This window comes from Triturus cristatus, chromosome 7 (assembly GCF_964204655.1).
Source record: "Triturus cristatus chromosome 7, aTriCri1.1, whole genome shotgun sequence".
NCBI lineage: Eukaryota > Metazoa > Chordata > Amphibia > Caudata > Salamandridae > Triturus > Triturus cristatus.
In genome coordinates this window covers 1,252,477,208-1,252,504,862 of record NC_140590.1, presented here as the reverse complement: position 1 = coordinate 1,252,504,862, position 27,655 = coordinate 1,252,477,208, and the positions used below count along the sequence as shown (strand labels likewise).

Here is a 27,655-nt window from a genome sequence, read left to right as displayed (position 1 = left end):
CAGAACGAACTCTACTATTTCCTATATTGGCAACCATGGTTACTTCCATTCTTCTGAGGGTACCCACGTATCTTTTTGTGGTACGCGGGATTGTGTAAGAAGGCAATTACATTATGTTTCTGGCACTTATATATAAATAAGACGTTTGCTTGCTTTCAAATTAGACCTTACAAAAATATTATTAAATAGTACCATTCGATGTACAGTCCTGAAATTAGATTTGAATAAAAATGTAGGCATGATCAGTGAATAATAACATATTTTAAATGTCTGAGGCATAAAATGTAAGAAAATGCTCTGATGTTTTATGTTTCCATTTTAAGTATCTGTAATTTCTGTTTAAGGGTCATACAGTTGCAGAACTAAAAAAAATCACTGTCTTTTGTGCGATACACATTAACTCAAAGAAACTCTGCTCCACAACACCACCTGTCTTTATGTTTGTGGGGTGTGCAAACACTCTCAGATAGACATCAGCACTGCCTTTAGACACAGTGCCAAAGCTCTCAATCGTGGCTTGTTATAAACAGTACTTATAACGAGCCACAACCGAAATCGCTCGACTTGAGGCTAAAGGCAGTGCGAGTTTCTCACAGTGCCTGTCAGTGAGTCAAAATAGCAAAGCATAATAAAAATCTTTACTTACCCACGCCACTTCCTCAGTGTTCTTTTTCTGCACTCCCAGAAGGAGTATCAGACCCTCAGTCAACTCCCCTGTACTACTCCAAACGCTTTTCTCAAGCTGCTGATAATGTTATCAGCATGAGACAAGAACCTGGATTGGTTGAAGAGGGCTGGCTTGACGCTCCCTTAGGCACTGGGGGCACGTGTATTCTCTACACCCAGCTGTCTTTGACAGCTCAGTTTGGAGAGGCTTAGAGTGTGTATACTAATGTTTATGTTAATACATTTTATAGAGCATGCTCACCTAAAATCACACATCTATCCACCATTGTTTGTAACATTGTCCGAGACTTCCACCATTAAAAACTCATGAATTGTGATTGGAAATCTCGAGCCAATTTTAACCTCACCTTTCACTAACACACACAATCACAGATAACCCAAAAACAAAAACCAGATCCACTGTAATCAAGCGTCATAGCATGTCCTGGAAGCATTCGGCGACCAGGGGGTGAGAACCCAATGATGAAGCATACCACCAACTAGGGAGGTGAGTGAGGGTTCTTTGAAAACACCCTGTGGGTTCCAAGGCACCTCAGCCTTGAAGATTATGAGAAATTGGTCTTTGGAACATTAGTAAATTAGGAAGCAAACTCGTTCTTCTTTGGTCACATTAAAAGAAACCCTGCCAATGGGCTACTTATTGAATCTGGTACATCAATATGAATCTAACAATGAATAACCCAATGAATCTAAAAATTAAAGCTGAACTTTACACCAAATGACAACAAATTAGAACTCAGTATTATTGGTAGAATCATTGAGTCACTGAGAATGAAACAGATAACCCTTCAACAATGGCCCCAAATAATAGGAACCTACTTGTAGCCAAGGATCGCATTCGTAATAAATCACTGAAGAGTAAAATCAGAAAGAAGTCAGCGAATCTATACCGAGTGGATGCATACCAAAGACTAACACCGGTAAAGCCAATAGGTCTGGGCAATCTGAGAGATATAGGCATTGTCAATGTTAATGCGTTTGTTTACGCCGCTATAAATTGGGGCAGTCCACAAAGTAACACTGTCAGGTCACAGAAATATCAGGGGCACACTTTCTGTTTCACACCGATTCTGGGTTGGAATAAGATCCAGAGTCAATGATGTACGTGCATGCACTAAATTATGTTTTATGTTTTTTTATGTCTGACACTATCGACCGTGTTTATAATATTTTGAGCATGCACAAGATAGTGCAGGTTTTACTAAACTGCTCCCGGGTTTGTTAATAACCATTCAGGCCCGGACTGGTGCTTTCGGGCACCGGGCAATCCCCCGGTAGGCTGGATGGGGTGGGGGCTGGTTTTCCAATAGGGGGCCGGTTTTGTGGCTGGGGGGCCGATTTTCAGTCCGACCGTCGTGGGACCGTGAGACTGTCTGACTCTCAGTCCGACAGACTGAAGTCAGTCAGACTTTCAAGTTCCCAGCAAAAGCAAGACTACTACTCCGACCGAGTCCGCTCTCTGAGTGCAGCTGCAGGGAAAACAGCAGCAAGCCTGATTGACCCGTGCAGTGTGCAAGTGGAACCGAACTTTCAGGAGGAGGAGGTGCCTCTGCGCAGCGCGCAGAATGATGCACTGACTCCTCCTCCGCCGCGTCTGCGCGCCTCTCTAGGGTGCGGCTGATGTCATCCCCGCATGCGCATTGGGCCTCGCGCGATTTAAACTGCGCGCCTGCCTGCAGCATCGGGAGTGACGACGAGCAGAGGTCCGCACTTCTTGATCTTTGGCGGCCATAATTTAATTATTTTATCCTAGGCTAGCCCGCCGACGTAGCCCCCCTGTGTCTACAGACTGCCACCAACAGCAGGTGAGTACGTAACGTTTTTCTGGCACCAAATTAATTAATATGACATTGATTCATCATGGTGGGTGGCACAAACAGTTGGCGGGCGTCGCGCCTCGTGCAGTGGTGGTGACGGGTGGTGGTCTCGAGATTCCATTACCGTGTATGCACAGCTCTGTCCTCTGTGTACATGCTGAGGCCTCTCGCCTGCTAGCGCCTTGTTTAACCTTCACTGAGCTACCCATTCCAGCTCAGCCTGAGTTGTGCGCTCAGCTTCTCACGGGACCTTCGCGGGTGCAGGCAATAAATCAAAATGTGTAATTATGATGATGAATCAATCATCATCATGATTACAATTTTTGATTTGGTGGCGCGCATGGTGCGGGCGGGCAGGCCGCGATTAAAGTAGGAGAATTTAACTAAGCTAATGCAACAGGCTGGCTGGCTGCTTTTTTCGTTCTCCTACTTTAATCACGGCCTAGGTATGGGTTTGATTAATATTAGTGATCAGCAGTTGCTGTAACTTTAAGGGATTGGGCATGAAATCTGTAGGCTGCACCGAGCTATTTTTGATCTTAGTTTGAGAAACTATTCAGTGAGATGCAGACACACTTTAATGTGGTAAATCACTGGCAGAGCTATGCATGAAACCTTTTTCCTGGGCATTTAATCTCACTGCTTTCCTTTGATCCATACCCCATGTCTAAACCTTTCCCATGTCAACTCCTCCTTTCTGTCCCTCAAAACTTACACCTGTTTGTATCTCTTCATATTTTCGTCTCCCTTTCTCTCCTTTGCCAAGTCTGTCTTACTCTCCCCTATTCAGTCTCTTCCCCCTTTTTTTCCTCTCTCTACCTCCGCTCAGTTGCTTTTCTTAATTCTCTTCCTCTTGAATTTATAGGGGTTCTTTCGTCTCTTTTCCCCATCTTTACCTCTCACTGCCTCCTGCTTCTGCATCACTGTACCTTCCTTCCATCTCATTGGCGACTGGTGGCTCGGAATTTCGTAGCTATTTGTTTCTGTTTTTACACGAATACAATGAATAAAATCGTGTTTCTGTGCCATCACAATACTTTTGCAATGTCTTCTCTCCCCCTTTTGAGCGGTATGTCAAGTCATACATTTCCCTATCTCGTTTACAATTGAACAGGGAACCCGCTGGCCGCACACAATAAATTAACTGATTGGTAAGGTTGGCAGCGTGTGATCGCGCACCAGAGCTTGCTCTCGGTTTGCCAAACAAGTGACCTACTGTATAATCAAGGCCCAGGAGGAGCGCTTGCACTGCTGCTGGTCCCCTGTGCGCACCGGTATTCTCCCTGTCTAAGGAGAAGCTCCAGTCCTCCAGGAGAGAAAACTGATAAATGCTGGAATTCCATAACGACGAGTACCGGCCCATTTAAAACACAGGTCATGATGACCAGTCGGCAGGGTTTCTTGACCCTAGGCCATCATTGTAGTACAACTGTACCCAGCGGTGCATCCTGTAAACCTGACCCCATGGTGTCCATTGAAATTGCCATATCAATCATGGGCCTTAGTGATAACTCCTAACAGTGAAATCTACTTATTTTTGACTAAAAACCGGAGGTAATCGTATGATCACACATTTGTTTTGCACTTTGAGGAGCAAAGGAAAGTGAGGCTGACAAATGTGATGTAAAAAAAGTTGTCTGTTACTTTGGATCTGCTGCAGTTTACAACAAGTTTTGAAATGCTGACTCGGAGGGGTCCAAGTTTGGTCCAGGAAGGCTGGATCCTTGGCTGGTGTTGGGATAAGCACAGACTGTGTAATGCGTTTCATTTCAGACTCGGTGGATGTGCATTTATCTCATGTCAATAACCTTTAAACGTCTCTATGACTATGGACCTTTTCGGTTAAGTGTTGCCTGCTGTCAATATTGGGACGTGCTCTGTCTAGCATGCATGTTGCCCCATAGGTGGCTGAAGTGGAGCCAGTCGGGGTGGAGAGCCTACTTGAGTGTGGGTAGCAGTGACTTCGTTTGGAGAGCCGATCATGCAGAGAATGAGAAGGCTACTGTGATTGCTGCCTCAGCCTCTCGGGACTGCAGGGGGATGGGGGGGGGGGGGGGGCAGCCGGGGCCACCGAAAGTAAATCACAGGCCCAATTAAAAAATGTTTAGATGTTTAGATTACTCCTCTCAAAATCGGAATGGTTGTATTAAAAATGCAGAAATGGCTGCTGTGTTGTGGTCGCAAATTAAACTCAGAAGCCACATAAACGTGATTTGCCTCAGTAGTTCAGCTGGTGGGGAAGAAAGATGCTTGTGCGACCAGATACCGTACGGTGGCTGTAATAATGGCAGGCCAGGCTTAGACATACAGGTGTTTCACTGCGTAGAAGGGGTGGGGAATGAGAGATTGGGAGGTAATGTGTTTTTGTTAGTGTGTGAGAGCGAGACAGAGGTGCAAATCTGTGTTTGTGTGTGACAGCGAGACAAAGTATGTATGTATTTACATGTGTGCAAAAGCCATATTGTTTCTGTTCGTATGTTTGAGTGGGAAGCAGAAACACGCATACACAATGGGGGTGTGTGCGTGCAAGCGAGAGTGTGGGTGTGAGAGAGAAGATTAAGGGGAGACTGTGTGTGAGAGGGAGAAACAGAGAGAAATACGAATTGATTTTTTTTCGTTCTTTGGCTAGGGGGTTAGTTTACCTCTGTAAATACCCTTATGTCACCTTCCACATTCTGCCTAAAGTGGTATTGAAAAGTGTGCCCATACCCTTAAAATAGTGCAGCACATGAACCTACAAGCAGTGTTTTTATAGTTACACACGGTTACATGAAACGCTTCGACAGCCACAGTCCCCAAATGTGAAGTGTATGTGTGTGGGTCTTCCTGGGAGGTCGTGCCACTAGACAATGCACACACTGCAGGAGTGAAAGCGACCAGAGAATGTTTACTAACATGGTGCACTCCATGAGACTGCATGCAGTGTTCACTATTTTGATATGAAAACGTTTAACAGCCAGACATGCCCCCAAACATGCAGTCATGAGTTGTCACTTCAAAGCAGCTGAACATATGTACTTATCCTTCCTTCTAGAACAACTATGCCATAACAGAGTGGCCATGCATGTGATTGCCCATGTATAGTCTTTGTGACATGTCTTGTTTGCTGTGGGTACCCGTTTCTATCAGAGAAACCACAAAATGGTCTGGCAGGCATATGGGAGAGAGAACTGCCTTCCCAGCAATTCTAGCGCCTACACATTCTAACTTCTACCTGCTGCAAGTGCGTTTTTTGCTGAGAACGCCGCCCAACCAAACTCCTGGTGAAAGAGCACACTGGGGGAGTGGGTGGAGGGGGAGCTCATTCGCACTGCCTTCTACATCTATAGAAACGCAGGGGCCATGCCCTGCTGCAGGCTGGAAGGTCTGCTGTCACGCGCATCTGTTGGGCACACGGTACTGCGGACACATTCAAAGGTGTAAACTGTACACAAGCACTCTCGCGCCTGCCAGTACAAATCCCCGTGCCAGGGACTCTGCTCACTACAGAAGATGGCTTGAAATACCGCACCTCCAGCCTGCGCAAGATCTGACTGACCCATCCACCTTTCGATGTCTGTAATTGTGGCATGGGAGGAGGGGGGGCACTCTCTCCCCACCGCATATCTGATGGAACCTCGTGCATATAACGAACACCCCAGCGTGCCCTGTCCTTACAGCAGGGGTGAGCCTGTTTTTGCCAATTCACTCTGATCCCACGAGGCACACAAGTCAAACTGTGATCGCTTTGGCAATTCTGACAAAATAAAATAAATGGCTTGTATTTTTTTTCTTGCATTGTGAGCAGCCCTCCTTTTAAATGTACCTTTTTAGAGAGTGGCTGCCTGACTGTAAACCCAGCAGGTACAAGCAAATCTCCTTAAAAAGGAGGGGGGTTCCCGCTATTACCACATTGCCACTAATTAATCTCCAAAACGCCTCTCGCAAGAGTAGTAACGCAAGATCTGGGCTTGGCGCGTGTGCTCGCCGTTGTGTTCAACCAGGACTTCTCAGTGATGCAGACGTGACCTCAATTTCCTATTATCTCAGGTGCATTACATATCTTATAAAAGGTGGCTCCACCGGATACACCCATCGCACAATAACGCACTAGCTGGAGTTTGTGAGCCCACGGTTGTGCCGATTCCAGTGTATAAAACATCTGTATGGTCTAGAGCGCCTTATTCGTTTTTATAGCAGCTTTATATTTCCTTGTCATATGAATGCATTTTTAATGCCGGCGTTCCTGGAATATTGAAAACCTAAAACACAAAAAAGAACTATGTTTTGGAAGGCACACCTCTTATATTTCGTAGCACTGTCCCTGGACAGCATGAAAAGATCTCATCGGTTTATTTTGATTGCAAGTTTCATCTACATTCAGGGGAAGAAACCACAAAAAGGCAAGTACAAAAGGGTCAGAGACAAAGAGAAGGGACCGAGAGTGAAACAAAAAGCGAAAATCAAGGTGGAAGAGAGATGAAAGTAAGAAGAAAAGACAAATGCGGACAAAAAAGGGAACAGTGTGATCGCTCTCGCGCCCTCTCTCTCTCGCGCTCTCTCTGGCTCCATCACGCGCTCTCTATTTATCCCTCTCAATCTCTCTCTCTATACCTGTCCCCCTATCGCTCTGTCACTCTCGCCCCCTCTCTCCCGCCCCCTCTCTCTCCCTCCCTCCCTCGTCCTGATGTTCTTTAAGGTCATCATCTACTATTTACTGTGCTTTGAAAGTTGATACAATTTGAATATGTAATGAAAAATGTGCTGTAAAATTCACCATTTTGGTCTGTCGTTTTCCCAAATTTTCTTGGAGACCATGCCCCCCCCCCCCCCCCAACCCCCCCCTAGTGGCGGTCGGGCGCGCTCGCGACGCGCCGGACGGGGGCTGGTCTGGCAAAATTTGCCAGGGCTGCTTTCAGTTCCCAGTCCGGCCCTGTAACCATTGGAGGGCTAATGGCAAACAGCAGGATAATGAAGCCATATTTAAGTACGAAATAATTATCCCTGTTCAATTTTGTAGTTTACTTTAGATAGAAATTCAGATTTTAAGACAAAACAAGATTAAAGGGGTACCGTACAGACATGAAGTGCTGAGGTGAAAATTAGTCATTGGAAATTGATATGTCATAGTGAACTACTAGACATAGAGAACTGTAGTTGTGACAAAAGAGAGAAACGTGATTACAAAATGAATAATGAACTGTTGAGAGGAAAATAAAATTACATTGAAAATATAGCAGTAAAACACTCCATAAACTTGGGCTTGGGAGCAGATCTCTGTAGCTGTCATTTTGGGAATACCTCACTTCTGGCTATGTGGCCAGTTACTGCCATTAGAATACCAACTCTCAAACAACAGTTGGAGTGCATGAAAAAAAAGTATGGAAACTGTGATGCTGAATGTAATGGGGGTGGGGCCAGAGAGTGTGGGGGTGGGGTCAAAGATGTGGCTAGAAAAACGAAATATTCTGTAGTTTTTTTGGGTGTTTCACTGTCAGGTAGCTACATAAAAAATAATGTACAGCTTAAATGAGAAATACATTTTAAAAGGCTGTTACTCTAGGTAAATCACTATAGTACATTATAAAAACTCTATTAGTTAACACCCCTCAGATGTCTGTGAGAAACCAGAGAGGCACATAAATGGGTGGTGAAGTGGAGAATAGTGACTACAGCCTCTGACAGGAAGTGCTGTGAACATGTGAGTCATTATTTTGAACTTGCATTACACACAGTATATGATAGACTGTTACAAAATATGCATAAAGTTTTAAGGTAAAATGCTGCTTCCAAAATATAGAGTTTAGCTGAATGTCCGGCTTCAGTTTCACAGCACAGGAGACTCCCTGAATGACAGTTTAGTTAAAGCATTAAAACGATCGGAATTAACCATCCCGGAACAGTTGTCTTTTTATAAAAAGTAAGGGAATGATTTTTCATAAATCAAAACAGTCCCAAAGGATAAATAAATATTAAGAAGCATCATCTTGCATTTGTCAAAGATTGTTTGACAAAGAATTCGGAGGTTAGCTTGTTTCTCGTTCTGGGTCATAAATCGGTACAACATTATACATTGTGGCCTCAATTCTTGGACAAACAGCCTGCCTCTCCCTGATTCTCCAGCAGAGATAGCATATCAGCAACATCTTATCAACACAGATGCCCTTGGCTCTGCTTTGTGCATCCTGTTAAAAATAAAAAAAACAAGCACTGCACGATGTACAAAAAGCAGAACCATGTGCACAGCAGCATCTGCAAAGTAACATCTAGGTGTGGGAGAGATAAGGAAGCTGCCTGGCGAGAACAATGACAGGAGGTGGGAGGGGGTGGACCGTTGCTAAGTTTGTGCTTCTGAAAAGCAACAGAAAAACCACAAACCCAAATCACTTAATATTTCATTGAATCGACGGAACAGCATCACATGCCTATCTCAGCTGAGAGTGAACAGATCACGCAATAAAGTAAAACATGGCAGGATTATCCTGCCTCGTCAACTCCCCAGTTCTGAATTTTGGGACTCACATGCACCTCTGTACGCAGCTGTGTGGGGTGGGTTAATATAACGATACTGATGCCCCAAATCAAAAGAAAATAAAGGTAGTGATCAGCTATTAAAAGTATTCAAGTTTGCTTTTCAAGTTAGTAAATGTGAACCTCTGCTCTCTAATGCGCAGACAATTAAATCCCCCAGAAGTAGGTAACCCAGGAACAAAGCACTACACAAAAACATTGACGAGTTTAGACAAGAAGGGAGGTAGGAGGAGGTTTCTGGGTTGCTCAAAGAATGTAGACTAAGCAGCAATGAACCCCGAGCGTTGGTGACAGTAACATTTAAGAAATCACTTTGAAGTCAGAGAATGAAAAGGCTTTCTCAGAAAACAGCATCTGACATTTGAACTCAGTCTTTGAATGGACCGCAAATGTGATGAGAGAAGAACCAGATTTACAGGCCTGCTTAACCAAGGTTGGAGCCAGTGAAAACACGACCAGTCTTGTGAAGTGCTCTACAAAAAGAAAAAAAGAGTTGTAAAACATTTCCTAACAAGAGAGCAGGGGATGGATAAGAGTAATCAGTCCCTGCTCTCAGGGAGAGTTATAAACACAGAAAGAGGTATGATGCAGGCACGTCATGGACAAATGTGGAGAGAGCGCTGATTGAGCCAGCAATTGGGAAGCCTATGGGTGGGCTGAAGCCCTCAAAGCATATACAACATGTCTCTTAGAGACAGCACATGCGCTGTCTAGAGCCGAGACCTAAAAAATTAATCATTTGTACCTAAAAACTGCTTCAAAACATACCTAAACTATAGGTTTGCAGTCTCTAATATGTGGTGTTGTGGTGGCCAAGAATGAACCGTCATGCGGCTGGTGAATTAAACCCTGACCGCAACATTGGCTCTTCTGCCAGTGAGAGCTGCAACAGTGGAAAACACATAGGAAGCGAGCGGTGAGGCCCATTAATACTATACAAAATGACCGACATGCATGCCCATAATGGTACTGGTAGAAACCCTATGGATAGGTGCTCATCAATGTCATGAAGCATCTAGAAGGGCAAAAAAGGCAAAAGTAGAAATCAACTCACATCTACAAAATAAAGTTAATTGCTGGCAATCAAAAATTCCAAAAATCAAAAAGAAAAACTTAAGTGGTCCCGACTCGCTAGATGTGGGGCGTGGGGTGGGGGAATTATTTTTGACCCACAATGAACCAAAATCAGAAACAGGAGGTAAAGAATAGCAAAAGCTTTATTTCTGCCATTGGAGTTTACTTTATAAATTAAAAGGCTATCAAAAAGTAGAGGAAATTGTGCGAATATGAAAAATGTTGAGTAATCTGCTTAATGTTGTTTCCTTTCTGCACCATTAGCAAAATCTCCAGAAAATAGTGAGATGAAACAGTAATACCACACATTTTTCCTCTGTCTCCTCTTGGAATAGAGTTATCTGTAGGAGAACTTTTAGATCTGATGGAAAAATGCAGCAGTAAATGGAAGTCAAAATGTTTCTGCTAGGTCATACCCAAGTTATCACCCCTTGATCTAAGTGCAGCAAACACAGCTGTGTACCTACCATGATAACAAGGCCTAATTGGAGTTTTATTGCACCATAGTATTTCCTTTGGGTTTACGAGCTTAGACATTCTGCATTACTCCTTATTTTTTCAGTGAATCAGGTGATATGTTATTTTAGTGTCCAAATTATTTGTCTTTCCCTCTCTGAATAATTGTCCTACCGAACATGCACACAAGTAAACTAAAAGAACGATTTAAAAAAAATAAAAAAATCAGATTAAGTAGCAGAGTCACCCAACAAAAATTAGGTGATCATATGTTCCCAATTTCATTATACATATATTATAAATACATTTTAGATAGCAAAAACTCTAATAAAACTAATTGCGTACATAAAGTTATATTCACCATTTAATACACATTTGTCACAATTCACTTTCAACATTGGAAGCCTCTCTGGGGTGGTAAGTGACAGCTTACCTCCCACTACAGATGTCTACACCAGATTATACATTCACCATGACATTTTAGGGTACCAACCTTGGTTATGTTGCAATAGAGGCAATTAGGCACCGGTGCTGTCCAGAATGCAGTCTATTCTGTAAGGGTCTGCCTGGCGACAGATTTACCCCTGTTTGGTACCATTAGGAATAGAGTATCCTGATTGCCTCTTGTTTATATTGGGCATTCATTTAATAAATCAGTACAATATATGAGAATTAGGACAAGATGTACGACCATTTTTAGCAGTCGCAAACAGAAAACCGGGCCGCGACCGCTAAAAAGGGTTGTAGCATGTAAACCTTATTTCACGAGTTGGTAACCTATTATCGCCTCGCAAAATAGGGCTTGCACGTCACTATTAGGAAGGGCTATGCCAAGGGTGTCCCTTCCTAATACCGAGTCGCATGGGGATGTACAATTGTTTTGTGACCGCAAATGCGGTTTCAAAACAATCACAGTTACCACCAATTTCAAAGTGGTAGTAAGCCTGTCGCAAATGGGAAGAGGTCTCCATTTTTTAAGAGCAGGCAGAAGTCCCACGGAGCACTGCCTCCCCATAAAAAATGAAAAGAAACTTTTCATTATTTCTTTTAAATGCATCCTGTTTTCCTTTAAAAAAAAATGGGCTGAATTTGATTTAAAAAGTTAGTTTATTGAAAAGCAAACACAGACATGGTGGTCTGCTGTCCTCAGCAGACCACCATCCCTGTGATTGTAGCCCATTCCCAATGGGTCGCCAATTGCGACCTGCCTCATGAATATTGATGAGGCAGGTCATTTGCTGATTGATTTGCTAAATTGCTGATTGTGTCTTAGACACATTAGTACATTCTGTTTTGCAAGGCGCAAAAAACTGCAATTTGCGACATGCAGAACGCAATGGTCATACATCTGGCCCTTATTCGTCATTCTGTTACAATTGCATAAATAGAACCAACAAACATGACCACAATGATTCGTAAAAGGGAAGCACAGGAGGGCCCTGAGTAACAGGAGTTATTGGCCTCATTGGAAGTGCGAGCTGCTCTGTAACTCCAAGGATCTGGTGTCGTTCACTTGAAGAGTCCACTTGTTAAAAGCAGATGAAGCGTCTGGATGAAATATTGTGAGAAAATGAGCCGTTACTGGTCTCAGAGTTACAGATATCTCCAGTAATTTCACAATTCTCAAGGGAAAGTCAATGTCCGACCTGTAGTCCACATTAACTCCAATGCCCTGTTGTTAGAAATGGGAATCTCTAGTTGGCACAAGTATGCACTTGCGACAAGCAGGGACTCTCAATTCCAAGTCAGAGTAAGGGGATCACCCTTTCAAATAACCCCTGCTCACCCTTTAGGTAGTGTGGCGCAAGCAGTCAAGACTATTCTCAGGGCGCTATAGGTTAAGCATTTGTGAACCCATACAGTAATGCAATGACACACCGGACACCAGTCAAGGTTATATCAAAAATAGTTCTCTTTATATAAGGCTTAGCACAAGACCAGAATAACGTTTAGAAATTACCAGAGTATTATTTCAAAGTTCAATGTTCTTGCAAAAAGGCTTAAAATGCAAAAATAGGCTTCTTTTACTCAATTCTTTTCAGGCTTTGTACGGTTCGTACCTGGGTGTACGACTCGTCCGCATTAAAAACAAAGAAAGTACGAGTCAAACAATCGGTGCGGACTCCGGGACGTGCACACTGCGGCGCAAACAGAACAAAGTACCTTTAGTTCGTGCGGTCCGCGACGGACAGTGCGGGACAAGTTGATGGGTCCGGGTCGTAGTTCGGCAGCGTACTCGGTCTGGTCCGGTCGCGGCGTCGGGATACGGCGTTGGTACGGGACCTTCAGGGGTACGGGCGGATGATCCGGGTCAGCTTGCAGAGTCCGTGGCGTCGGCGTTCGGGCCGTACCTTCGGTGCGGATCAGCGGCGACACTTCTCGGCGCCGTACAGCGTACGGGGAGGATCAGCGTACTGCGGCTTCTCGGCTCTGAGTACGGCACGGTGCAGTACGTTGGCAGCGTACGGACCGTACCTGCGGGACAGCGAAGCTTGAGTCCGGCGTACAGGGTTCGGCAGCCAGGGATGTACGTCCCAAATCGGCAGGGAAGGTTAGGTGCAATGCAGCCGGGAGGGATACGGTGCGTACTAACGCTTTTGGTTCAGCGTAGACACACGGTGCCGGGCGGCAAAGACACGGCTTCGCGGCGGATGTAGTACGAGGCGTACTGGGGCCAAATCCAGCGGGAAACAAGCAAGAATTGTCCAGGCAACTCAGTTTTTGAAGGCAGATGAGTCCAATGGTCCTGGGACTCAGTTCAGGGGGCAAGCTCTTCTTCCAAGCCCTTGGAGATTGTTGAAAAACAAAGTGCAAAGTCTCTTTCAGTCTTTTCCTCTCCTTTCTCAGCAAGGCACCAACTGCAGGCCAATCCCCCAGGTCAGGGAAAGTTACTCCTCCTTCAGCTTCTTCCAGGTCCTTCTAGTCAGGCAGAGTTCCTTCGTGGTTCAATCAGGATCTCCTCTCTCTGGAGGAAATTAGAATAGAGCGCTCTCCAGGTGCTATGTGGAGGACCAGCACAAGGTCATTGATAGATCCAGGAACAGAAACAAAAGGTCCCACAAAGTCCATCACGCATCAGGAACTAGCACGGTCACTCAGATCCCCCATGCATTCCTATGGGAGGGCAGGTCAGTCTCATTCAACCACACAGAGCGCACGCGCTTGCCACTGGGACACAGTGTGAATGCGCCTAGAGGCCTAAAACCACTAGTACAACACAGGAAAAAGGCTAGGATACTGCATAAAGTTCTAGGAGTGAACTTGCCAGAAGGGCCAAGTCCAACACCTGTATTTACAAGTACCCCAAGATCAGAGATTCTAGGGGCCGGAAGTACCTGTGATTCCTATGGAATTGTTATAGAGCCCCTATGGCTACTGTCAACAGGGTTTATTTTTAAATGTTACTAAGGCTGGTGGGGTCTAAAGAACCAGTGGCATATAGTGTCAGCCCCTCAAAGAGGAGAATTGTATCTAATGGTTATTCCCTACAGGGGAAGGGGGCTCTGAGAAGCAGATGAAATTGGTCGAATTAAATTGTCACAAACTGTTTGCTGAACTCGTCATTTAGGTTCCCACCGAGGCACAGTCAGAAGAGCTGCTCCTGGTCTTGAAGGCACCTTAAAGATTTTAAATACCTCTTATCTGTCTTAGGTGAATTAAGAAAGAGCTTTTCCACAACATACTTGAAGCTCTCCTACTGACTAAGTTACAGATTCCCCTGTGACACTATTTCCTATTGATTTGCAGAATTGCACAATTGTTTAATGCTTGGAATATGCTCCTAGCTATGAAGTACACGTTAGAAATACATATATGAAATTAAGTCCGAAGTATGTTGTTTATATTGGTTATTAGTTAGCATGTTGATGGTGTTTGCAGAACTGTTGCCTCATTTGAGACCGTAGTGTTAACAGTTGCTTTTGCTCTTCACTTTCTCTCTCTCTCTCTCTCTCTCTCTCTCTCTCTCTCTCTCACACACACTCTTTTTCTGTCTTCCTGTTTTTCTTTCTCCCTCATTCACTTTCTCAACCTGATTCTCTCCCTCACTCTTTGCCTCTCCCTTGGTTCCTCTCTTTGTCATTAACTCACTCTTCCTTTTTCGTTCTCTCTCTCTAGTTTTTCTCTCACTCTTTCTGTTTTTCTCTTTTCAACATGTAGATCAAAATGGACTCCCAGATGACAGAGCAAGCCCTGAATGAGATTGAGACGCGACACAACGAGATCATCAAGCTGGAGACGAGCATCCGCGAGCTGCACGACATGTTTGTTGACATGGCCATGCTGGTGGAGAGCCAGGTTTGTGGATACATGTGAACATAAATGAACTCTTTGGGTGACAGGGATCCTGGGCTTCTTCCCACCCTAGCATTCCCAGATTTGATGGGAAAAAGAATACAGAATGTGCGGATTTCACATATCAAACAGTTTTGTAAAAGAGAAAGAAGTTCCAAAATGAAAGGAATTTATGGAAACTGAGTTCAAGGGAGAGAAGGAAAACAGGAATTTAAAGATTAAGCAAAACAGGTAATAGGAATTCCAAAACAATAAATCAGTGACAGTCAGGAATTTTAAAGCAGAGCAAAATATGGATAACAAGAATTCCAAGATACATGATTGGGGACCTGAAATCCAAGAACAAGGGGCACTTGACAGGAAATTCATGAACGCAAAATACATAGGGAACAGTCAGTCATCCACAAAGGAAAATATGAAACATGAGAGATAGGTGCTCCTAGGTTATGTAGAAGAACACAGAAATGAACTTAATGGCTCGCTAGAGGGTGCATAAAAGTCAAAAACATCAAAATAGGAGAGAATGTTAGATGGAAGCGCAAAAAGAGGTAGACATACTACAGACAAGATGCTCAAGATGGAAGAATATGTGAGAAAAAGGAGAAATAGGAAGGTTGAATGGAGACACAAAGCTAGGAAGTCCAAGATGGTGAAAAACATGAACATCATAAACTACAAAATGGAAAACCATATGAGACACAAACATGTCAAGACAAAGACACAAAAAATATAGATGCACCAGGGTGTACAGAGGCAGAACCTTTAGGATAGATGGAACAGTAAAATCACCAAACTGTTCCATACTCTGTTGTATTTTACTACTATCTTGATTATGAATTACTCCTGATATCCAGGCCTGATTCACACAACATTTTCTTTGAGTACCTATGTCTTACCTTGGTTTTAAGTGTGAATTATTTGTGTGTGTTGTTTAAGGATTAAGTAATGCTTACACACACACACACATACACATAGAAAAGCTTTGTGATTCACAAGACTCTGAGACGGTTCACAAGAGACAGGAAATAGAAGCTAAATGTGGGAAACCGAGATTGTAACTCAGAGGGACCCAAGAGAGATGGGTATGTCAACATGGAATAATTTGTGGGATAGAAAGATGCATGATGGCAAAAAGCTGCAAGATAGAGTGACACATTGAAGGTCTGGATGCAGTTGTAGCCGGTATGACTCGCGGGTGGGGGGGAGATGTTCGCGCAGGGGGGGTTGGTCACGCAGGAAGGGGTGATTAATTTAAACAAAAATTACATTTAAACTAACTTCGGCTCCAGTCCGCGTCATGTTGGGTCTCCTCTCTGTGCCTAATGCCTTACAGGAAGCAGGCAGCCTCCCGCTCCTCCCCTAAGCCAATCACAACGCCTAGGGGAATGTCCATGCAGCCTACATAGACAAAATGCAGAGTGTGCATGACTGGTTCGGTAGGCCCTGGGTGGCAAGCCACTCCTCCCCTGCCTGGAGCAAGAACGCCCACCCGCCCGCCCACAACCACGCATACCCTTCTGCTTTTTTGCAGTGCGAAAAGGAGAAACATAAAATGGTATTTAAAATACCATTTTATGTTTCTGCTTCTCGAACTGCGAGAAAGCAGTGGGGTGACGCTCCTCCGCCCAAGTGGAGGAGCCGCCCCTGTCCGGATGTTAAAAAATTGTTATACCGGGAAGATAAAAACTTTCGGATGTAGAAAGACATGCTTAGCAGATACTCCAAGACATATAAAGACAAGTACATCAAGATGGATTGACAAATAATCAGAGACCAGAGAATTTATTTAGAGGGTATGTGAAAACAAGAATCAGACATGGGTGGGCACTTGAAACGTCAGCCTGAAACATAGTTGGGAAATGGGAGAAAGGACCTCAAAGAAGAGATGAATAAGTAGTAGATGAGGGAAGGCACAAGAGAACACATTTAGCTATCTTACTAAAGTTTTTAACACCCTGGCGTCTGACAGAAAGGCATTTTGTATCAATGATGGTGGTAATAATGTAAGGTGTGTGGTTAGCTTATCCCCTTCACAGATGCAGTAAAGACTAAAGATACTGGACGTCAATAATGCATAAGGTTTTCAGATCGGATCTTTGATGGGTATTGACCCACACTTGAAGAGCCTTTTTGTTTCTTTTTGGAGGAAGGATATTCCTGTTGGTTTCATTGCTATTTGACATTTCTTCTGTTTTTTTTCCTGAACATGGGCAGATTTGGCCGATTCCTCAGCTCTGGGGGAAGTACATTCCATAAAGTTCTCCCAGATACCAATTGACTAGCCACTATTTGTCTTGTGGTTGAACTAGGCCTGTGTGTGTAGGTGTGTGGGGCCAAACCAGAGGGTGGGTGCGTAGTTTCAGACCAGACACTCAAGATTTTCAGGACCATGGGCTGCATGGGTTCCGAAGATGGTACAGAGAAGCTTAAACCTAATTCTTTGCACCGCTTATAACTAGGGCTCCCGGTTTTAAGGTATTTATTTTTTTGACTTTTCCATCTGTATTTATCCATATTTATTTTTTGCTAATTTTATCTGTATTTATCCATATTTATTTTGGGTTTTGTGGTAAAATTAAGCTGAAATTAGTATATTTCCAAATGTATTTAACCAGTACATATGCACTCATGCTTGAATTCCTACTAGGTTTCAATTTTGTACACACCCACAGAAAATAAATCAGTGGACCTATAAGAAAATATGCATATTTCAGTTTCAACCTTATGCATATCTAATGCTGTCAAAGCCCCTTTACTAAAATTCCTTTCTTTTTTAGCCCCCTTACCTATCAATCCACACAGCTATTGGCCTGGCAGTCATGGCAGACAATATTTAGAATTACTCACAGAGCAACCCAATTTCCGTTTTTATCAACATTAAAAAATAAAAACAGACAAGAAAATAAATATTTTCTGTCTGTATTTATCTAAAGAAATCAGTAAGAATGGAAAACAGGGAGCCTTACTTATAACCAATGCAGTTCTTTGAGTGTCACTGCAACATGAACAGATGTATTCAAGTTGAATCGGTGTCCTATAAAAGATAAGAACATAATGGTTGAACAGTCGCACAAGGGACAGTAACAATATGATGAAAACAAATTATGAAAATGAACTGTTATTGGGAAAAACATGGGAGAAGATATATTGAGAAAATAAAGAGGTGCAAGCAGAACCAAATTGCATATCAGAGAAAGAGACAGAAGAGAAAGATAGGGTGAGAATAAAAGACGAATGTAGATGGAAATATAGATATATGTAAAGAAAGATACGATTTTGAACTTTCTCAGTTCCTTGCCTCCTTAAGATCTTCATTTACCTTTTTACATCTACAGGGCGAGATGATTGACCGTATTGAGTACAATGTGGAACATTCTGTGGACTATGTGGAAAGGGCTGTGTCTGACACCAAGAAGGCTCTAGAATACCAGAGCAAAGCACGCAAGGTAATTGATGTCAACCCTCTCAGATCCTCTTACATGTGCAGTTATCAACAATATATACATATGCAAAAACATTTAATACACTGTATATGATTATACAAATATAAACACATACAGACTTTTCTGACTCATAATATCACTTTCACATATTGCATTTTTTTGTTTTCACAATTGCAAAGCCTGCAACTTTTCTCAGTGAAGCTGAACACTGTTCATATATTGGACTAACTGTCCTTCACCCTCAAATGCATTGAAAACATGAGTAAAGCAGCAGAAACATAAACAATGATAGAATAGCATTCGTCATGTTTATATTGTTTGATATTTGGGTAGCAAAGGCACACCAGCCCAGTTTATTAAGAGAATAAGAACATTGGAATGTTGAGTGCTCCATTGAAGACAATGGAGTGCTCCGGGCTTCAAACGGAAGGTAGAAGCTGGGGGCTCCAACATTCCATTGTTTAGATGTTGCTGTGAAAAAAGGCCTCACGGAGCCCAGGGGGATTTCAATCCCCTCAGGCTCCGTGAGGCTCCATGAGGCCTTTGTTTTAGAAATTAGAACATTTTGCCTCTTGGGGTCGAATGTTCTAATAGCCATAGAGCCCGGCTCTACCGGCCATTAAAGGGCCGCTCCCTTGTTAAAGGCCCTTGCCGAACGCCAGAGTGGGCATTTAATGGCTGGTAGAGCCTGCTATGTTGGGCTGTAAGGCTATATTAGACCATATGAATGTGGACAGCTCCATTGACAACAATGGAGCAGCAGTGGGCTATGATCACTGGTATAACCCCACTGCTGTCAAGTTTTCAATGTCCTAAACCAGAACCCCTGGTTCTCCACAGGCTACATGTAATGCGCAGTGGAAGAAAAGAGTCAGAGGTTGTAGACGAGGGCACACAGTGAACATTTCCCCTTCTCTTCTCCCATTGCGCTCAGTGTCACTGGAGCTTCAGTCCTCAGAAAGAGGGCAGAAGGAATTCTTCCCACCTCCTTTCTCCCTTGTCTCTACCAAATAAAGAAAACAGTTTGGCAGAGCCCAAGGAGACACAGAACTGATCGCTGCTCGCTTTTTTGATATAGCTCCTTCTGTATGCAAGCTCTAGCATCTGTCAGGCATACACACAAATCAAGAGTTGTGAAAGGGATGCAATCTTCAGAGGCACAAGGGGCTGCCTTTTTACTAGAATAGTCCACCCTCATGGAGCTGAATGCTCTAATAGCCTTAAAGCTCAACATAGTAGGCTATACCACCTTAAAAGGCCCGCTCCCTTGTTGTAGTCCCTCTTCTTTGATTTGGCCTATACGCAGGAGTAGGCCTTTAATATCTCGTGCAGCTCACTGAGGCTATAAGCCTACAATCCAAAATGTTGTTTTTCCTTGAAGGTTGCCTGTGGAGAAAGGAAGAATGAGGGTTACAGCTACAAAATGTAATGGCTGGACTACAGCAGAGGGTGGAAAGAATCTCACTGTCAGTGACCAGGGGGTAGGAGAAATTCAGCAAAGACAGGCCTAAGAAGAAGTTATGGTTGGTCATCCACTCATACCAAAAGGCAGGAAAGTAAAAAATCATATGAAGCATTGATGTGGGAATAGCTCAAGCATGGCCTGGCTAAACTAAGAGTCAGTCCAAAACATATGAAGGAGGTTCTTTTTACAAGATACCCTAACAAATCCCTAAACCTGAATTGTTAAGGAGGTTCACAGAGAGCAAATATCTAATTACAAGGTGGGTGGTACTGGGTGGATTTTACTGCACAGTACAGTTACATGCAAATTTACTTTTCTCATGCACTACGATTGCTCCAAGACTGTGCAATTATAAGTAAACTCCCATGAAATGGGGAATTACCATGTGGGGCTGATTTGTTGCAGCCTTAAATCCTGTGGAATTTGCCATTCCATGGGTTTTTGCCACATACATTTACCACCTGCTTTGATCAGGTGGTAAATGTATGCAGGGCCTAGGTGTGGGGTTGAGGGTAAGTGATAAGAATGGGGTTGAATGGGAATTCTGGAGGCTAGGGAAGTATTTTTCAAACAGTGTGAAGTATTGTATACCTCCCCAATCAGAACAAAAGAGGCATGATACTTGGCTACTGCTACAGGTAAATTATCAAGCAATATACCGAATCATTTCTCCAGCTGGAAAAATTGTGTTTGGTTCTTCCACACCTGGTAAAACCGGGTAAGGAAAAGCACAACAATGTATAATTAAATGGTGCAAAATTAATCCATAAAACGATGCCGTCATTTTGCTTCCCCTAGGTTATAATCAGGGCCTTACTGAGATTCCCCTCAACATCTTAAGCAGAACACATGAACATTTGAAACAGATATGGATCTATCACTGGAGTTACAAGAGTAAGATCCAGTTACAGGGAACTACATGTAAAAAGAGCCAGCAATAGAAGTAACAATTTCATACATTTTTGTAAGCATTAAATTAAATCTAAATAAATTAAATTATCCAAGTTGACCAACGTTGTAGAGAAAATAGAAATGAAGAAAGAGTAGATGACTTGGGGCCTGATTACGAGTTTGACGGTGCATAGAACCACAAAACTCACGGTGGAGGTGTGGTGGCAGTCGGGGACCACTGCAACCGCCGGGGATCCGGAATTCCTGGCGGTGGGGCAGCAGTCTGGGGAAGCAATATTATGAGTTTCCCCACCGCCAACCTTTTTATGGAGGTGAGCCTGGCATCAAAAGACTGGCGGTGGGGAAACAAATGGAGCCCTACAGGGCCCCCTGTTGCCCCTGTGCATGGGGGTGCATGCATGTGGGCATATGTTGTGCCCCCTGTGTGCATGCACCCCTGTTCCTGCACCGCATGGACTGCTGCAGGAACATGCATTGACGTTCCCACGGTGATGCAGTTCTAAGGCTCACTGAAGCCGCAGGACCACCACGCCACCCGCCCACCAGACCACAAAAATACTCATAATCTGGTGGTCGACTTTGACGGTCCTGGAGCAGGGCACTGGCGTGGTGGCCCTCTCCAGGACCGCCAAAGTCGTAATCAGGCCCTGAGTTACAAGAAGGTATAACCTCCCTCTACCATTCATCCAGGCTTCTAATAAATTCCTCTCTGAGCTATTAAGATTATGGCCCTCCAGCTCTCTGGTGTGATTAAATGAGAGGATATCCCTTTCATGGGACTTAAGGTTCTGTAATGTAATAATATAACGAATAAGCCCTGCAATAGTCTAACCCAAACAAATGTCAAGAACGCATTGGATCCCCCACCACCCTGCCTACTGACTTAGAGAGGAATATGGTCATTATATTCACACTCTCTTCCTCCCACTCTGGACTCAGCTGGAGGGAGTATGGAGGCTGATGTCCACTCAGATATTTTCCCTCATTGGTAAGTTGAAAGGAATACCAGAATTAACCTGCTTTAAAAGTGTCTTAAAACAGCCTATTCCAGATACTGAAAGCTAAATTAAGAGGAAACAGGTTGACGGAGGGCAGTTTGTAAAAACAGCAGCAATTCAGTCTATGGAAACTGTAGTACAGGCATTACAGATGATCCACATCTGTAATGAAAGATGCCTCACCCAGCCTCAGACTGCCACTTGTTGAGGATTGGGTTTGTGCATCTATTTTTTTTATGTCCCTTATTTATTTGTACGCAGTTGCATTCATTAAACGATTTCTGAGGTTACAAAAATGTAATTTTGCTTACTTTGACCACTGCTATTTTACTTCCATGCCAAAGAGAAGAGTCATGTTTGTAAATAAATTGGTCAGCTGACCATTGTAGTCGTCTAATGATAGAGTATTCTGAACAGAACATGTTCAATAACTCAGTTGTTATCTCTTTTTCTTTTGTTCCTTCTTGATCGCACCCTCTGCTGCAATTTGGATTCATCTGCAATGGAAATTGGGTAATGTAGAAGAAAATTATGATCATTATTTGCTGTGTGGTGCTGGGTGTAGTAGTAGCATCCTCAATTGGGGGGACATTCGGATTGTAAATGTAAAGAAATCTAACATTAATAATTACAAAAAGCAAAACAATGTACATGCAGTGAACATACAAAGCAGAAGTTCCAACTACCTATTGTTAACTCTCGAAATGATCAGTAAAAACCAGTGTTTATGGCCAGTCCTGTGAGGGCACGGAAGTGACTCCTCAGGAGGTCTTCCTGTGACATAACAAGACCTCCTCTGATATCACAAAACTTCTTGTCATATCACAGGAAACGAAAGTCAAACCTTAATACTTGAAGGCTAATATAAATGGATTGATGGAACCATAGAAAAGGATAATTGAGAGCAGACAGGCAGAAGACCCTGCCAGATGCATGTCCATGTGGCGGCCATCTTGGAATGAAATATAGTCACTGCAGTGTACAGTAAAAAGCTATAGATGTAAAAGTTACATCTATAGTACATTCAATTGGGGAAATATAGAGTGAAAAAACTTAACCAAACTGCAATTGTAGATTCTTATCAATGAATTTTAAGTGTAGTGAAATTAAATAATCCAAGTTACTATTAATTAGGTAACAAAAAATAGTCAACATTAGAAAGTAAATCTATGCAATAATAATTACCTACCTTTTTCATGAAAAATTAAGAAAGGGTGTTTCCTTTATTTACTTTTTGTAATGCTAATTATTCTGTTAGTGAATTATGAATATAAAAACATATTCTCTGAGTGAATATATGATAAATAAATAGGCTCTCATTTTAGACTAACTTTGAAATTATTGCCATTGTAACAGTTACAATGTTGAACAATAGGCCATATGCAGGATTTGCTGGCAAGGTTAACTTCTGTTTGCTTCCTTTAGATGAACTTAGCTAATTAAGTGTATATCTGGCCAATGATTTATTAACAATATACTTATTTATAGAGTGGTAAATAGCATTAACCCCAATTTCAAGATGGACGCCATGTATATGTGAAGCTGATGGTGGGCTGTTAAAAGATTTAGATTTGCCTTTCTGGTCTATTTTTCTGTTTCTATGGATGTGACTATGCAAGTCCCATCGGGTGGCCATCTTGAATTCGGGCAGAAGATGCATCTAAAAAGGAGCAGGACCAAAGATTCCACCTAACCCCAAGTCATTGTGTTAAAATGTGCCTTTCATGGCTAAATCCTCTATGCACCTGTAGGCCTTTTCTTTTAAAAGTGAAAGCAGGTCCATAGTAAACATAATGCATCATAGAGAAAGATTGATTACCATAAGAGTGCCATGGTTAACACTCAAGGTTTGGGGTTAGTTGAGATCCATCCAAGAATGGGATAATGACTACGAAATCATGGTGTCATTGTTTTTTGTAACTGTATTTATTCTGTTATAAGTGTAATATTTGAACATTTGCTTCAGAATTTGCATGTACATTATGATTTTTAGTAATAGTTGGGAAATGTCAATGATTTTAGATTTGTGTGTTTTACTACTTGAGCAGAAGGGGATATTTTTACTTTTTTTCAAGTCTGTTTTAAATAATTTATTTTCAAAATATGTGTGATACTAGTGAATTCTGCCTGGACCAAAGATGGCTGCTCCTTTGGCCGGGAGCTGTATGTGAGTTGCACCATGAGGCTGTTCTCCGGTGCTTTTACAGAACTGTGCAAGGCTTCATCTCACAACCTGTCACCCACAGCAGCCATTGGTCTCTCTTTATTCTCCTGTTAATGTCTAGAGACTCCTGGCTGTTCTGAGGAGTTGGGAAAACCGATGAGGTCAGTGTTATGGCAAGTTTGTTGGGGAACTCCTGCCAGTGGGGCCCTGCTACTGCACCAGGCGTTCTCTGTGAGCTACGCACCATAATTAGACATTAGAACACTCAAACACTAGTTATCTTGTAATATCATATTGTTAAGTTTCATTTTAAGCAATACGCATGCCAAGAGGAAATAAAACGAAGGCATATTTCTACATATCCATACATATAAATATACATATATTTATATGCACACATGTATATATATTTATATGTATATATTCTTAACTGATGAAACTATACACCATTTATTAAGTGGCATATAGCTTCATGTTTGGAAGTTTAAGTTTAGGTTTATAAGAACCCTTTGGGTGAACTCATCTTGTGAAGCATGATGGAAATTGTATCTGTCTTTTTTTCATGTGCATGTTGCCCTATTCCTTTTTCTTAGTCCCACTGACCTTAAACCTTAAATGAAAAACATTCAGGCATATGTAGTCTAACATGTCTTCAACTCACAGTTGAGGCCCCTCGGATATGTTTCCTCGGATGTCCTTGATCACTCTCGGACATTGTAGTATTGAGCTGCTTACAGTGCCATTGTGCCTGGGACACAGAGGGCAGAGGAAAGTAAGATTGCATATCCTTGAAAGCAGAAGGCCACTTCTGTCCTTTATCTGGGAACCTAAGACAGCCCCATCAGAGGCCAGCTTGTGCCACACCAGACACTGCAAACCAAAGATGAGGCGTCCTTAGTCTAGCACAATGTTCTCATCTTGTGGATTTTCAAGAAATTTGTCTATGTTATAATATATATGTAGGGAGTATCGTAGCTGAACTTCTTACTAAGTTTTGTGCGTCCTTTACAAAGTCTTGTGTGTCCTTTCTTGACCTTTTACTAAAGTATTCTGTGTCTTCCCTGATCACTCAACTCTTGTGCGTCCTTTCCTGGACCCTTACTGAAGTCTTCTGTGTCTACAGGACACTTGAGCTGTGTGTGCTTCCCTGGATCTCTAATTCAGCTATGTGCATCTTTTCTAGATCCATTACAAGACTCTATAAAGTAGTCCTACAGATTCTTGCTTTACATTATTTAAACCCATTTTCCTTTGGGGTTCATTCTGGAAAGTACCATTTTCTCTTGCTACCCCACCAACCTTCTCATGAAATTGAGCACATTGTTAAAATGTGAAAGATATTGAGGGTATCATCCCGGGCAAAGTTTTTTGGTTTACATTTCTTGAGTGCCCTTGGTGTTGCTAAAGGCACTCCAATGTTTGCTCTATGCGAGGGATCCAAACATGTAAGCCAGGATTGTATTAACACCTGAAAACATGTTTTTTAATTACCTTCAAATATAAAAAGCTATTGTGTGGGTTGACGGTGGAGGCATGTGCGGAAGTTGGGTTTCTCTGCTTCATTGAACAGGTCTACTGGTACAAATGCAAAAAGGTTGTTTTATTGGACCGAATAGACCAGCCATAAAAAGCAATACCAACCTTTTGCAACCCCCTTTCCTCGAGAGGCAGAAGAATACAAAGCGGGCATCTTCAGGTGAAATCCCACCGGGTTAGGGTGGAATATCTATGCTAGGATCTGGCCCCAGTTTCAAATCCTCATTCAGCTTTGCACCTTATCATGCCCCATTGAAAAAATGTAATGTGTAATGTTGTGTTTTCAGACTGTAGTTTAAATTCATGCATGGTTTTATGTGACACTATGTTTAATTTGATATATGATCATGTTCATGTACAGGGCTCCATTGACCACAAGAGTGTGGTCTGCGCTTTCAAACATTGCAAATTAATAAACAAATGCTTATTCTCAGGTGGTGATGGATGTTTGTCTGTCTGTGATGTCATGTGGCTGCAGGTTTGTGAGTTGTGTCTTGAAGTGTAGGGTTGAGAAACGGCATTGGGTCTGCACCAGATCAATCCGAGTGCCCAGAGACGTGCTTAATAAAAGCCATGACATTTGCTGAGGCAGCTGGTCTCAATTCTCACAGATGTGGTCTATTATAGGTGGATCCACTCCATGGAGAGAAACTTTCTGTAAATGAGGTGGATTAAAGCTAGGAAAATGTTGAACTTTAGATAGATGCCTGGTGTGAAGGGCTGATCCTTTGTAACTTCCTAGACAGAAAGGCAGCTCTTACTTACTTAAAGGGTATTGACTTAAGAAAGAACTGAATACTACCTCTAGAATGGGGAGACCAACCTATTGATTAAAGCATGATGTATCGATTACTCTGTTCCAATTTCTTTAAAAGAAATCCTCAATGATCCTTTCCCTGCCAGCTATACGAAAATGGATCAACTGAGAGCATTTTGAGGTATGACACCTCTGAAGCTCACAAAAATCAAAATTGTAAAATACAAAAAGCTCTCATATTTTTTGTCAGATTGAATTGACCTCCTATTTCCTTGCTTCTTCTGGAAGGCTTGCCAAGATCTAATTTCCATAATCAACTATGCAAATTACCATGGTTATTACCATGAACAATGTGTGGACAGAACATATTCGCTTCCTTTACAGGGAACACTGTGATTTTATTTAAATACTGATATAGAACGAAAATGTGTTGAAGTGCTGTTTTTATATCTTCACTCACATAAAATAGACTATCTTCTACAGCCCTTGCAGATCTTCAATCCTGCAAGATCAATAAATGTTTTTAAGGGAAGTTACCGTGCAATCTCAAGACAGTTTCAGTTATGTTGAACTAGCTATCCCTGGAGAAGATGTGCAAAACTAGGTTTAACTGACTTAGTCATATGGACTCTACAATTGCTCAACTTTCCATCTGCAGAAAACAGCCTAGCTTTTCCATAATTGTCTGAGGTCCACACCACAGAACGAGGCACTGACCGTTTGTGGGAGATATTAGAAGCATAGTATCATGGGTATCCAGACGGCACAATTCCACTTCTACTGCAACACTAGGCCCAAGGGTAATGAGAATACCAGGATTATATTCAGGGCTGACAGGAAATATCTCACCATCAACAATTACCAAACAGTGGAGAAGGCCACCACATAGGCATACTCTATGTTGCCAAGCGATTGAGTATAGAACAAACACAGAAGAGTAAATGAGGGAACACGCACATGTAAATGATTCAAGACTTCATAGTCACTCTTTTCTGGAATTATGATAAGACATGAAGGAAAGGGATTAATGGAGGAATCTAACTGGATATTCAAACGCCTAATGCTCAGGTATATATGTTTATATCAATAATTAAACTTTCACAAAGAAAACCTGGCACTGCATGGGAGCAGAGCAAAGAGCTGAGCCTCCCACTAAGGGGTCGATTACTACGTCGCACGGAAAGGTACCGCACAGCATTCGGTTAGTCAGAATCCGATTCAGAAGACTTGTTTCTGACTGACTCCGAAACATTTTCGACCAACCGATTACAATGGTCGGAACCTGTTCGGACTGTCCAACTCGGTTCCGAGTCGCATCCAAATGGCATTCGGAGACACCAAGTCGGTCGGAGCCGACTCGTACATCTCTACAGGCCGTGTTTCCGACCGAGAAATTACGGTGTCGGATTCAGACAGCCTTTCCGAATCAGTCTGTCCGACACAGATTGGCTGTCGGAACTCGACTTTGGGGGTCCGTAGCAGGCCCCCCCTTCACCTAGAGGTCTCCGAATGGGCCCCGTGAGACTCCCCATGGGACCCCTCT

At 42.8% G+C, this 27,655-nt stretch overlaps 1 protein-coding gene across 1 annotated transcript in view; it reads left to right on the top strand.

Annotated features, from left to right (window-relative positions):
• LOC146811737 (syntaxin-1B-like) overlaps nt 1-25,792 on the top strand; it is a 314,087-nt gene extending 288,295 nt beyond the window's left edge. The window contains exons 8-10 of the mRNA XM_085618729.1: nt 14,703-14,840; nt 18,173-18,283; nt 22,178-25,792. Of these exons, the coding sequence (XP_085474855.1) occupies nt 14,703-14,840; nt 18,173-18,283; nt 22,178-22,258 (330 nt within the window). The 3' untranslated portion in view covers nt 22,259-25,792. The remainder of the gene's footprint in view (nt 1-14,702; nt 14,841-18,172; nt 18,284-22,177) is intronic.
• Nucleotides 25,793-27,655: the final 1,863 nt, after the last annotated feature.